Here is a 13,957-nt window from a genome sequence, read left to right as displayed (position 1 = left end):
TCCGCCTGCCTTGGCCTCCCAAAGTGCTGGGATTCCGGATGGCAGCCACCGCGCCCGGCCTCTCTCTCTAATCTTTCTAACCACAAGATTCAGATATTGTTTTTCTTCCTCAGTGACCCGTGTGAGTCCTGGGCCTTCCAGTAACTCAAAACATGACTTTGGCAAGTTGTTTAACCTCTCTAGGCCTCAGTGTCCTCACCTGTAATGAGGACCACTGACCCCTTTTTCTGGATACCTACCACTGGACTGGTGTGAGAATTCTATCAGTTACTGCCCAGAAGTGCATCAACTGCTCAGCAGCTCCTGAGACCATGGCAAGGCATCACCATGGCTGACAATGTGGAGTCAGTCTTCCCAGGTTCAAATTGCAGCTTTTCCTTCTCAGCAGTGTGACCCACAGACAGGCCATATGACGTCTCTGAGCCCCGTGCTCCGAGAGCGGTGCATACTCCCCACATGAGATGCACCTGTGAGAAGGCAGGTGAAGCCTTTTGCTCTTCCTGACTGCAGTGAGTGGCAGTTTCTGTCCTTGGGCTCTGGGTCACATCCTGCACCCTCTCCTCAGTCCCTCTGGAGCCAGTTCAAGGGTATTTCTATTACAGACACAAGAGTTGTGGTTATTTGTAGACTCATAATAAATACAGTCCCTAGTAAGTGTGAATGTAAACCCTTTAAAAGATATGAAAAAGGTGACTGCTTTTAGAATAGATAATAATGGCAAACATAAGATGGGGGAAAGGAAGGAAAGGATGTTAACACCTGTATCAAGCCCTGAGCTAATTCAGGACTTTACTCAAATTCCCTCACGTAATTCTGAGACTCATCCTAAGCAGGGAAGACTGTACACATGTCTAGAAAGCCACAGAGAGACAATTATCCTCATGCTGCAAGTGAGGAAACGGGCTGGGAGAAGGTGAGCAATCTGTGCGACAGCCCAGCAGGAAGTAGAGCTGCCCTTCCGATTCTAAGGCACCTGCTAGGCCAGGGGTGTCTCACTTGACATTGAAGCCCTAGGATAATTCGTAAAGATTAAAAAAAAAAACTAATCTGAAAAAGACCAAAAGCCCGTGGAATAACTTACCTTAATTTGATCGATATTGTCACCAGATAACTCCTGAATGTGCTTGAGACTGTATGTGAGGCCAGAGGGACTAAAAAATGTGATGCTGGCTGGAACCCCCTGTGGGGAAGAGAAAACAAGATCAGTCCTTGCCATGAGACTGAGGAGAGAAAACATTCCTCCAGCTTCATCGGCATCAAGCCCGCAAGCCCCAGGCCACCCAGGCGGTTTTCGCGCAGGAGTGGTTCCTGGTTGATGCTGGCATCCTCTGCTCCAGTAAGGCAGGATTCTGGTAGGGAACTGTTGGAAAGAGCAGGCTGCCATCAGAAAGCTGGTGCTGCTCCTTGGTCACTCTGCTGGCCTCCAGGTCTGTGTCTGCCTGGCCAGAGGACATGGGCATCACGGACCTCATGTGCCCAGCAGTCTAGACAATGCCTCTAGCTCCTGCGGTCATATGGCACTGATCACATGAGGCAGTGGTGTGAGGCAGTGCTGGCTCCCTGTCAATGCTCCCTCCCTCTGGGAGTAGAGCAAGCAGACGAGCCTGCCTGGCCTTTCTGCATTTGGTTTGTCCTATCAGGCCCTCCCAATACCAGGCAATACATTCAGAAGCCTGCCTTGGGAGAGGAAAGGGAGGTGTTTTACTGCATATAAATGCTGAAGACATCAAGGAACTCAAGCAAGAGCTATCCATTCTCCTGCCTGAGTCCTCCAACAGTCCCCATGGACTCCCAAATTCAATCCAGACTCCTTGGTGGCCACTGTCAGCTCTTCCCACTATGGGCCCAGCCTCCCTTTTCAGTGTCTGCCCCTCCAGCTCCACCAGCACCCCCGTATGATGAATAGCAATGATAACATCAAGGCCACTATTTACCTCAGGGTTGTATGTATCTTCGATGCTGTACAAAAAGCTTTGCGTAAATTATCTCGTTTAACCCCTATAAAAACTTACCACTTCCTCAAAGTCACCACATTAATCTCTCCAAACAGGGAGGTTTCATAGATCACCTACCACAAGCACCTCTTACTGAAATCACTGATTTCAAACCAGCTTGCAATAGACATTTCATGAAACAACCACAAAATTGTTTCCATTCCTAATTCTAGAATTCCAGACCAACTACGTGACAGGAAAAGGCATGCAGGTGACAGCTGGGGACAGTGAAACCACATATAGAACCAACATCTGTCAGCTTGTGCCCTTCACCCTGTGCTTCCCCACCTGGGCACCCACCCTGCCAGAACTTTCCCCCGAAACGCCACGTACCTGCTGGGAATAGTAGCTGTTCAGGTTCCCTTGGATTCCTGGGTGTGGAATTGTCTGATACACAGTTATGCTTTCCATGGCAATCCCTGGGCACAATCAAAAGCAGGAAAGACTTTACCGCACTGGGCACACAATGGGGCCTCCACCACTTCACAGCACAGTTGGTGAAACCTCCCAATACAGCACCACCCTCCTGGAACCAGCTGCCTGGAAGCTGAGAGGCCAGACTTAGCAGAGAGGCCTTGAATAGCCCTCTGCAGCCTGCTGAATGTTGTGGAGTGGTCCTGTGGAAGATGAGGCTGAGACGGCAGAAAAAGAACAAAGGCCCAGAAACCAAAGCCTTCATTTGCACCCAGAATGTCTTTTGTTCCCAGGCTTATGTAGGTTTGTCCACACAAGGCCGTCCCTAGTCACTCCATGGATCCCACACAGACAGGTTGCATGACACCAGCAAGTGTAGGAAGGGCAGCTCTTGGGAGAGGCCTGGAGTCCAGATCCCCGGCTGCACTCCAGCTGTGCCTCCACATGGCCACGCGTCCCCTCTCTGGGCCTCAGTGTGTCCACTTGTACATGAAATGATTAAGCCGTGGCCTTTCCCACATTCCTCCCTGTGCCATTCAGCGACTCTGAACATTCCCAGGGGTTTTCAGGGCTGGTGATGAGGTGCCAGGCACTGAAGAGACTCGTGCAATTTCAATCAGATATTGACTTATGAGGGGCAGCCAAATGGTAGGTGAAAAGTAGTGAAAACTCAGGCTTCTGAAAATAAAATGGGAAACTCTCTCAGAAGAAATGATAACTTCAGCATAAAACAGCAACCTATTGCCATTTCATATCCCCGAAAACTAAAGAAATAAACTGAAGTATCAAACCTCTGATTTATATATTATTTCTTTAAGGGTAACTGAGACCAAGCTTTCTCTTATTTTATCCTGGTATTTTCTTGTTCCCGAAAAGCTAATGATTTTGCTGATCTTATTACCTAATGTCCTCTGCCTTTATTCCTGGTAGCTTCAGAAGACAGATGATATGGGTAGAAGGGATACGATCTAGCTCCATTTTAATACGAGGGGAAAGTTACAAGGTCTAAGGTCATCCTGGGTCACACTGCTCATGTGGACTATTAGAGCTTCAAAACCCTGGGAGAGACAGTAACAGTCATAGTTCCATGAAGAGCTTGCCTTTGGAGAAAAAGGCGTCATGCTACATGATCTCTGAACACCTCTATGAGGCGGGTACCATGGTTATGCACAGATAACCATATTTCACAGATAAGGATACTGATGCCCAGAGAGATTACATCACTTACCTTCATTCACATAGCTAATAAACAGCAAGAGGGAGAATTCAAATCTGTTTTTGTCTCATCCGAAAGCTGGTACTCCAAACCACTGATACACTTTGCTCCCAGACTAACTATGTGACAGCAAAAGTTGCGCAGGTGACAGCCAAGACATCTGAGTCAAGGACAGCGACATGCTTCAGAGGCAAGAACTGGTTTCTAGACGCTGACAGTCTTGGGAGCCACGGCAGGTGGAGCTGGAGGGCAGGTGGGGCTTGTGCGGCTCGGCTGGAGGGCGCTGCATGCTATTATAAGATCAGCTACATTTGTAGACTTTCTTCTACATGTGGAACCAATTCTATGGTTTGTCATCTCAGTTATCTGCCCAGGGGCCACCTCCACATCTCCATCTCCTGTCCTCTTGGTGAAGGACTGGAGACACACTGTGTGCTCCTAGCTTGAGCCAAACAAGCTGAGAAGAGTGGATCCAAAGAAAGGAAAGTGCAGACTGCACGTCCACTCTTCCCATGAGGATGGTTTCTGCCTCTCTTGGCCTGGCTTATCCAACCCAGCCCTGCTCTCCCTTGCGTGCTCTCTGCAGGGCCACCCACTTCTATCACTGCAAAGGCTCCTGGTGGATCCCAAAGTGGTAAGGGATGCAGTCAAAGCATTCTACTCGCCTTTGTCCTTGAGCGCTTTTGGCAGGATTTCTCTTTTGAGGTTTCCACAGGGAAACAGAAGAGGCAGTGCTGAGGACTCCCCTGTGAATAAATAACCAGGCTTTGTGAAAACTCAGGGCCAGGCCCTGTGCACAGGGGAATGGGGAGGGGCAGCTTTGGGAAGGGGGAAGCAGCCCTGGGCTCCAGGCCTGGCTCTGCTTCTAGGACTCAGTTTCAGCATCTGTAAACAGGAAGAGCACCTGCTACCTTGCTGAACTTGAAGGGTTGTTATATGAAGATCATAAGAGGTAATGTGTGTGGAGGTGCTCAGAAAATGAACATCCACACAAACAAGTTGGCCACATTCTTTTAACTCCCTCTGATCCTGAAGTGACTGCCTAGCCTGCAGTCGCTATTTAAAGGCAGACTTTGCACCTTAACTAAGTCAGGAAGGTAAAGATCAGGCCTGGTGCCGACTGGCACTGGGGCAAACATTTTCTACCTTTAAAGAGGCTCCGGATGAGCCAGGGCTCACGCTCAGGAGGCAGCAGGTAACCGGCAGCCAGGAGCAGCTCTGCAGCCACCCCCAACAAAGACAAGCTGACTGCCCACTCCTCTTCTAGCTACACCAACAGCCACTAGGCCAAGTGCCAAAAGGCGACTGCACAGGCCTTAGAGAGAGAAGCCTGCTAAGAATGGCCTGCCTGTCCTTTCACCACTACCTCTGCTCCCAGCATCTCCACTCTGGGAAGACTTAAGGGCATTTTCAGCACTTAACTCTTTGCAGAATAGTGAGGACAGCATAGGATTTGAATGCCAATTTGCAACGATACTGTCCAAAAAAGCTGATGCGTTGTCAAATGCCAGAATCTTCCCCAAATCTGAAAACACAGCATTTTAGTAGAACCAGCCATTTCCCCCCACATCCATCCGTAAGACATAAGAAATTTTAATGGGCGTTGTCCATACACATTGTATATTTTCTCACATCCTTATGATCTCTCTGATCACATCTTCTCTGGTGACTACAATGAGAGGAAGGAGCAAAACAACCTCTTTCCATCCAGTACCATCTCTAGCAAGCAGCAGCCAAACAACAGGAATAACTGCAGGCCACTTAATTTCAAGTGTATAAAGGCTACATACTGGTGAATGTTTTCTTTATTTAAACTGCTCTGTAAATATCAGTACCAACATAAAAGAAAATAATGAATTGGGAGATTGTTAAATTCGTTAATAGATGCCTGCTGATTTCTCTCTTCCACTGTGAGGAGATGTTTTCATGCTCTGTAGAGTCATCCCTAGAGACATATTTTCAAAGCCACGTTCAGGTGCAATTTTCTTCCCTGTTTCTGTGTGTCTATGTGTGTGCTAGGGAGTGCAGGGTGGAAGATGTTAGGGGCCAAAGCTCTTCCTGGGGATCCAGTAAGAAAACTACGGTCCAGTTTTTCAGCAAGCCCAGCCCCACAAGTGTGCAAGTGGCCTTGGAAAGATTCAGGAATCTTCCCTTGGCAGCACCTCTTGTGAGGGTCCAGTGGAGTCCTGAGCTGCTCATTCTTATCTCTGACTCACAAGGCTGGGCTGAAGGGGTACGGGGCTCCCTGAGGGCAGCTGCTTGTCTCTGTCTCTCCACCACCTGTGCCTTGCAGAGAGCTTGGCTCTGCAGGCACACAGGGCCCACAAATGTCCAACCAGGTCAGCTGACTTCACTGAAAAGACACCACCCTGTCAGCAGAAAGGAGAAAAACTTGAGAATGTCCTGGCTGAGTCCTCCTCTGCTGGTGAGGGGAGATCTACGACTACATTCCTGAAAACTAACCCACTTCGAAAAGCCAAAGACAGAGGAGTCATTCCCTTTTGGAATATGCTTAATGCCTGGGGATTTATCTTCAGCCCCAACAGGCCAATGGGATGGTTAAGGCTGACATAAAAATAGTGAATCGTAGAGCTCAAAGGCTCTGCTCTCCATTCGTTTAACAGGAAGGAGGCCTGGAATTCTCGGCTGTCTGGGCTGATGATGAGTAACAACACTGAAAATCCTAACAGAGTATTATTATTACGCAGCTCAGGAGGGGGCTTGATAAAGTCACTGCAGGTAATTAAGAAAATGATGATACAAGCAGGAGGCAGACAAATGCCTAGGCAGATAGGGAAGGGTCCCCGGTGAGACCTCACCTTCAAGCCTAGAACAGCCTGAAGTCTGAAAGACCAGATTGCTGGTCCCGGATGAAACCAGCGACCCAGGGGCAGAACGTCTGCCCGTTTGTCTGCCCTTTCCCAATTGATTCTTTCTGAATAATGCCTTTTAACCAATCAAATGTTGCCTTTTCCGATACTACCTATGGCTTACTTGGGCATCCTCATGTGCGTGCTGGGGGAACAGGGCGGAGCCACTAGGATTCACGCCTTATGCGGGGAGGAGCCTGGCCTCATCAGCTCATGTGTGGTACCCCTGGTATTCAATAATGAGGGAGAAACCTGCTTGGAGAATCCCTCTCTTTGTTGAGGGCTTTTCTTTCTTTCTTTTTTTTTTTTTTTGCAACGGAGTCTCACTCTTTCACCCAGGCTGGAGTGCAGTGGCACGATCTCGGCTCACTGCAACCTCTGCCTCCTGGGCTCATGCAATTCTCCTGCCTCAGCCTCCTGAGTAGCTGGGATTACAGACGTGGCCACCAAGCCCAGGTAATTTTTGTATTTTTAGTAGAGATGGGGTTTCACCATGTTGGCCAGAACTCCTGACCTGGTCTCAAACTCCTGACCTCAGGTGATCCACCTGCCCCGGCCTCCCAAAGTGCTGGGATCACAGGCGTGAGCCACTGCGCCCAGCCGAGAGCTTTCCTTTCACTTAATAAATTCTGCCCTTCTCACCCTTCAATGTGTCCACATGCCTAATTTTTCCTGGTCATGAGACAAGAACCCAGATTTAGCTGAATTAAGGAGCAAAAAGTCCTGCATCAATGAGACTGACTTTTTAAAATGTCATCTTACCGAAGGACATGCACACATCTGTAAAACAGTAACAACTTCCAGGTTTACAATGACTTCCCCCTCTTGGGCACTGCCATGAGAATCAGTTCGAGCAGACAGTGGGCGCCTGAGTGCAGGTAATAAGGATGAGGAGGCTGATCGGAGGAATGGAAGAAAATCCTGGCAAGTCTGCCAGGCTGCAGAAACTTTCCCAATCCAGGAGGACATTTCAAATAAACTGTAGTGCAATCTTTCTGCCCACACAGTTTCTCTCTCTTTTCAAAAGTTATACTGTATTCTACCTTTTACCATTTAGCGTGTAATTACTTTCCCATTACAGGAGATATCTGGGAACAAAGGAGAATCTATCAGAACAATTAGTTATCAGATTAAATGGATTAATAGCTTTAAGCACTTACAATAGTGCCTGCCACAAAGTAGTAAGTGTTAACTAAAATAAATAGGCATAGCTATGAATCGGCCTGTTTACTACAAGCATTGGAGGTAGATTTTTAGCTTTTAAAATCAGGCATCAAAGTTTACTGAGAAAAAAAATCATTAATGCCTTGGTAAAGCCAAGGTGAAGGTCCTTCTTAGCAGTCAACATGGATTTTTATTTGGATATTCTAACTGCAAATGGAAGATTTATTAGGACCCGTAGATATGCTGGTAATAAATTAGAAGAAATAGCAGAAGCTTTGCAAAGAATGTAGACCAGTATTCTCCCAGATAAGGTCAGAATATGTTAATATCTATCCAACCAAGCCTTGAGCCAGTTAACTGAAACACCAATGTGACCACTCAAAAGTGACACTGATCTCTTCTGCCTTGTGTTTGCAAAGCAGGGACACCAGCCTGATGGTTCTGGTCTTCTAATGAACAATGACTCAGAGGTTCACTTCTGTCTCCTTACAAACAAACTGTGGGTACAGCTCAATCTCTTCACTGAAAACAGGCAGGAGCCACCTATTCTATTAAAGAGCTAATAGTCAGCCACCCACAGAAATAATTATTATTCTTTGTAGATCTTAATCCCACAAGCAATGTCAAGATCTACCATTTACATTTATTTCTACATTTTTAAAAGAAGGGCTTTGATACCATTTAATGCTGTGATGGTGACTCCCTAGAAACATTAGAAACAAAAGCCTGGAGGCAGACAAGACCCATCTGCATCCTGTACCAGGAGCCCCTGGAGTGAACCCTCCACACTGGTGTGCGGCTCCATGACCTGAGAAGCAATCCCATGCGGCTGGGGCCACACGGCACGGGGCCCAACCAGTGCTCTTTGATCCGGAAAGCTGGAACAACTGTCTGTGGCTTCCCTGCAGCTATTTCAACACCTGGCTGCATAGAAGAGAGTCACTATGTGTCTAGGCTGCTGTTAAAGAAAATGACCCCCAGCAATCCAGTCTGGAACATTCCACAGAAAGCAACATGTTGGCCATCAGGTCTTTTCCTTTCGGCTGCTTAGCCTCAGATGCTCTTTGAATTGGCCTCCAGAGGGCTTCTCCACACTGGTGCATGGAGACGCCTCTCCCAAGAACACCATGTGGCACAAGTGGCCAGAGAAGGACAGGGCCAACCGTCTTCACTAGCAGCAAACGGTGAACACTTTCTACCACAGATTACACTCTCCTGAACTGTATGTTTTTAGCTTGAAAATGTCTCACAGTGCTGGCTCATGAAATGTTCTAGAGAAAGCCTAGCAGTATCTCTTTATGTACAGCCCAGGTAGGGAGGGTAGGTCTGAGATGGCACGAACTCCCAGTGGTGCAGACTGAGGCATCTGTGTGAGGCCCTGTGTGCTCCTGGAGATAAAGTGAGGTCAGGGGGTCCCAGCAGCCCCTTTCCCTTGCGGCTCGGGCTGGCCTCATCCTCAGGGGCTTTCCCCACCGCCTTGCCACCAAGGATGTGGCTAAACCCCAGATATTACTCCAATGATTCATCAGCATAAGGGCATGTCCAAACCCACAAACTAGTGGGATGAGCTCCTAGAACCCACTTTCTTCACTTCAAAAGATTCCTTTGACTTCTTCACCTGATGGAAGAGAATTGAGCATATTTTAGACTTAGACTAAGCACCTTTTAGAAGAACACAGAGCAAGGGAAACAGGAAGAGCTTTGGAGTCAGCCAGTCCTAGGCTTGAGCCCCAGCCTAGCACTATTAGCTCTGTTCCTATTGACAAGTTTTCCCTCTCTCAGCTCAGTTTCTTCATGAGCAAAAGCAGGTCTAGTAATCATTCCCATGTCACAGCTCAGTACCACAATATGTCAGACAATTAGAGGCATGCACAAAATGCCAATGTCAGACTTGTAACAGGCCCTCGAACTCCCTTAAAGCATTTTTGTTATGCCCCCAGAGCCTCCAGGACCCCTGTGGAAGCTGCCTGCCAGCAAGCCCTGGAGCACGTTGAGCTGTGGGAAGACGGCTCCCTTCAAGGCAAGACCTGCCACAGCACCCCAGGCCCTGCTCTTAGACTGCAATGCCTCTGTAGGTTTTAAAAAATGCTCTTTTTACTTAAGGGATAAATTTCAGAGACACTCCTAAAAAGTCCCAGGAACAAGAGAACTGGGTCCTAATCCAGCGACTGCCTTTTGGGCCCAATCCTGGCTGCACCTAGGGATGCCCTCCCACTAAGAGGGAGCAGGCAGTGTTGTGTTCCTGTCTAGGCCTGGGGAGGACCAATCCAGCCTGAATCTGACCCGCAGGGGCTGACGTAAGGCCCGGTGCCTCAGGGCTCCAGTCAACTCTCAGAGGCTATTCAGTGCTCCCCAGCTTGCCACCCATTGCCCCTGCCATGCTGTACTTTCCAGGAAAACCCTCTCCTTCCACGTCTCTGCTCAGTGGCTCCCTCTGAGTGGGAGGGCTTGGCCATGGCTACTGCTTGAGGGAGGGCCTGCCCTTCTCTGTGGAGAGGAGGCCATGCCTTTTGTACAGACTTTCCTGAAGACCTCTGCCTTCTTTTGGACACGCTGTCATGACACTGTGATACAAGAGGAAATATTTTGTTTTCCTCCCTGTTCCTGGCACAGAGCTTCTGAAACTCTTGGAATTTCCCGTTAGAGGTGAGAGGAGCATCTTTTGTTATTCATAATAAACCCCTTTTAACCATACTGGAGTTTATGCTAATGAGGTGACTGGTGGTGGCCCCTAGAAAGCTTCAGGATGGGGGCTGAAGACCAGAGGGGAACCATGTGATCAAAGCATTGGAGATGGAGCTAGTCACCAGGGGTCAATGATTTAATCAATGGTACCTACATAATGGAACCTCCATAAAATCCCTCAACTATGAGTTTGGAGAGCTTCTGGGTTGGTGAACACATCCACGTGCCAGGAGGGTGGTGCACCCCAACTCCATGGGGGCAGAAGCTCCTGTGTGCTCAGGACCCTTCCAGACCTCTTCACCTGGCTGTTTATCTGTGTCCTTGTTATCTGCTTTATAAAAATCAGTACACATAAGTGTTTCCCTGAGTTCTGTGAGCCATTCTAGCAAATTACTGAACCTGAGTAGGGAGTCGTGGGAACTCCTGACTTGTAGCCAACTTGGACAGAGGTCCCTCAGCATCCAATACTTGTATCTAAAGTGGGGGACAGTTTGCTAAGACTGAGCCCTTAAAGCTGTGGGGTCTGGGTTAATTCTGGGTAATGTCAAAATTAAGTTGTAGGACACCCAGCTGTTATCTGGAGCATTGGAGAACTGGTCATTGATATGAGGAAAAACCCCACCTATTTGGTATCCTGAGTGTTTTACAGGTAGAAACAGATATCTTAATAGCAGGCCCACCATACAAAAACTGTTCATACCTCTTCTGGTCACTTAATCCACCCTGCCTTATAATGGTTACTGATGTCTGTGCTCCCCACCCTATCCCCACCTCCAGCCCCAGCTAGGCTGGGAACTTCCAAAAGACAGGAATGGAGTCAAACTCCTCTTCAGTCCCAACGCCCTGCAAAGGGCCTGGCACACAGGTGCTCCTGGGTAAACATCTGCCAAACCATATTGAACTGACTTGTTTTCCTGTGATGTGGGAAGGAATATAGGGGGTGGGGCAAGAGGCATCAGTCAATGCATTAATGCCTGAAAGCCCTGTCCGAGCCGATGAATGCACATCCACTGAACTAAGGAGGGCACAGGCTCAGGATTGCCAAGTGGCTGAAACACTCTGGGACTACAGCTTATTCATCTGAGTGGCCAGAAAAGGCCCGTGTAGTTCCTCTAAACTGGAGGCTCCTTAAGCCTCTGCCCACCAGAGTCAAGCGCAGAGTCAAGCACACTTATGTCTTCACCCCTGCAGGAGCCCCAGTCACTCTAAATCAGAGTGGATGGAGGTGCTCGGCCAGCATCTCCTTGAGGGCAGGTTGGCATGGAGCAGGTGCCAGTCAGGCCTCTGAATGTGACAGGCCATGGGATGAGCAGTGGCCTTGCCGTGCTGAGTGTGACTTCCAGCCTGCCACTTCATAGCTTGTGACCTTTGACAAGATCTGGGTCTTGGTCCCCCAAGAGTCTCTATAGCAGCACAGTCAGAAAGAACTTTTGGTGATGATGGGAATGTTCTGTGTGGTCCAATTTGGTGCCACTGGATACAGTGACAACTGAGCTTGTGAAACATGCCCAGTGTGGCTGAAGAACTAAATTTTCAATTGTATTTAATTTCAATTAATTTACATTTACATTTAAATAGCCATATGTGGCTAGTGCCTACTGTATTGGACAGCACAGCTTGCAGTGGACATGATTCTGACTCCATGGGGTGATGGTGAAGATTAAATGACATCATACAGGCCACGTGTCTACGTACCTGAGACAAGCTGGGCACTCAGTAAATGCTAGTCTTCAATGTTAACAAAGAGCATACAGTGACTCAGGAAAGGTGCAAAGAAGTTATTTTTAAAAGAAATTAGAAAAGAGAAAAAAGGAGAATTGGAGAACTTGGGAAGGATCCACTGGGCCCAGCAGTATCTCTGCTGTTCCCTGACTGCTCACTGCCGCCCCCAACCCAGATGACTCTGTCGGGGGCCTAACTGAGCTCCAGGGATCCTCAGACCACAGTGTAGAAAAAGATGCAGGACTTTCTCTAGAACAAGCTCAGAGTAACACACAGAAAAATATAAGCTAGGGAACCTTCAGGCAACAGCAATGACTTATGGCAGGAAGACTTATAAGTAATGCCTTATAAGACATTAGTGTACAAGTTTGCAAGTCAAGAAAGGCCAACACATCACCTTTAGGAGTATTTTTTTTTATAACACAAATACTTTGTTTTGCCAGAAACAAAACCATGTATCACTGTTTCAGAAGCCAAAAAAAGACCTATTTAAGGTGTACTCTCTCCCTATACCACTCATCCTGATCTCACCACCCAAGGGCCAAGGCATATACCCCTCTCCTGGGATCACCTTAGGGGAAACTCTCAGCTGTCAGCAGTTCATCTGACCCTGGCCTCCCAGCTCAGCAGACACTCAAGCAATTTTAGAAAGGCGTCAGAAAACTCTAGCCTGGGGTCAAAGCCAAGCCCATTGTTTGTGTATTTCCTATGGCTGCTCTCATGCTTCTGTTGCAGAGATTAGTAGTTCTGACAGACCATTTGCCTGTAAAGCCTAAAATATCCTTAACAGATGAAGTTTGCTAGCTCATGATCTCTAGGAAAGCCTGGATTTCCTCCTCTTCAGCAATCTAAGACAAGATGATTCTACTTCGTGCTCTCATGGGGGTGTATGATCTTATACCTACAGCAGGGAGGAGTCAAATGACAAGGGTGTAAGAGCTTGCGGTTGTACTGGACATGCAGGGAGGAGACGGGAAGAGAGATGCATCTTAGAGGTGGGGCTGACCTACAAGTAGATGTTCAGCCTTCCCATCCCTCTTGCTCCAAGAATTTTTGCCTATCTATCTTCTGAAGCCTAAAATTCCATAATTAGTTTAAGACTAAGTCCCCATTTAAATGCTAACACCCCTAGAACAAGTGCCATTTTAAATCCAAGTCCATAGACAGCCCAATGATGAGTCAGCTCTTTACCTGGGAGCAAGCTGGGGGAGGGAATTCAGAGACGGAAGTTGCTCCTGAGAAGGGAAAGGACAGTCCTCGGGAAGGGGACAGCACCCACTCACACCTCCTGCCTCTGCTCTCTTTGGAATCCCTTAAGTGATCTCTCCTCTGGTTTTATCTCCCAAACGTTGTATTTTGTATTATGTTCTAGTCAAGTTCTTTGGTATAGGGGGTAGAAGGAAGTGGGCTAAACCTCACACAAGTATAGACATATACAAATACAAATAGGCTATGGTCCCAGAGTGGGTTACACACTGCTCACCAATCAATCTCACCACCAAGAATGCACTGAGGAAATACTCTTTTCCCTAGGTAGTGGTTGTGAAGTCAACAAAAAATAAGTGGGCTTCATTTGGAGTGATCTTTTTCTACTTACTGGAACAAATATATTCTGCAAGCTTTTCTGCATTTCCACAGGTTTCTCCTTCCGTATCCAGGCCAATTTTACTCACTGGAAAACAACAAAGAAATGTATTTCTTAACACAGTTATTGAAGTCCTTTTGTTCCGCGTTATTTTTTAACGTGCAAATACACAGGTATGCAGTTTACAAATCACATAGAGGATGTCTTTTCTTGAAAGCCACTGAGGGAAGATCGCATGTGTCTGCTCAGACGAGAAAGCATGAGGTCCTGGTACCTGCACCCCAGTTGTGTAGGCTGGGTAAGGCCT

The 13,957-nt window shown here is 47.7% G+C and overlaps 1 protein-coding gene across 14 annotated transcripts in view; it reads right to left on the bottom strand.

The window, feature by feature from the left end:
- UROS (uroporphyrinogen III synthase) overlaps nucleotides 1-13,957 on the bottom strand; it is a 41,649-nt gene that overhangs the window by 8,305 nt on the left and 19,387 nt on the right. For 9 of the 14 annotated variants that reach the window (XM_063616839.1, XM_055245953.2, XM_063616831.1 and 6 more), the window contains 4 exons: nucleotides 13,663-13,737; nucleotides 4,290-4,370; nucleotides 2,328-2,413; nucleotides 1,082-1,180 (listed from right to left, as the gene is read on the bottom strand). In XM_063616839.1, coding sequence (XP_063472909.1) covers nucleotides 1,082-1,180; nucleotides 2,328-2,413; nucleotides 4,290-4,370; nucleotides 13,663-13,737 — 341 coding nt within the window. The other 5 variants (XM_063616843.1, XM_063616855.1, XM_055245979.2 and 2 more) reach the window with 2 other exon arrangements.

The sequence above is a fragment of the Symphalangus syndactylus genome, chromosome 2 (genome assembly GCF_028878055.3).
Source record: "Symphalangus syndactylus isolate Jambi chromosome 2, NHGRI_mSymSyn1-v2.1_pri, whole genome shotgun sequence".
Classification (NCBI taxonomy): domain Eukaryota; kingdom Metazoa; phylum Chordata; class Mammalia; order Primates; family Hylobatidae; genus Symphalangus; species Symphalangus syndactylus.
This window is presented reverse-complemented; position numbering and strand designations above follow the sequence as displayed.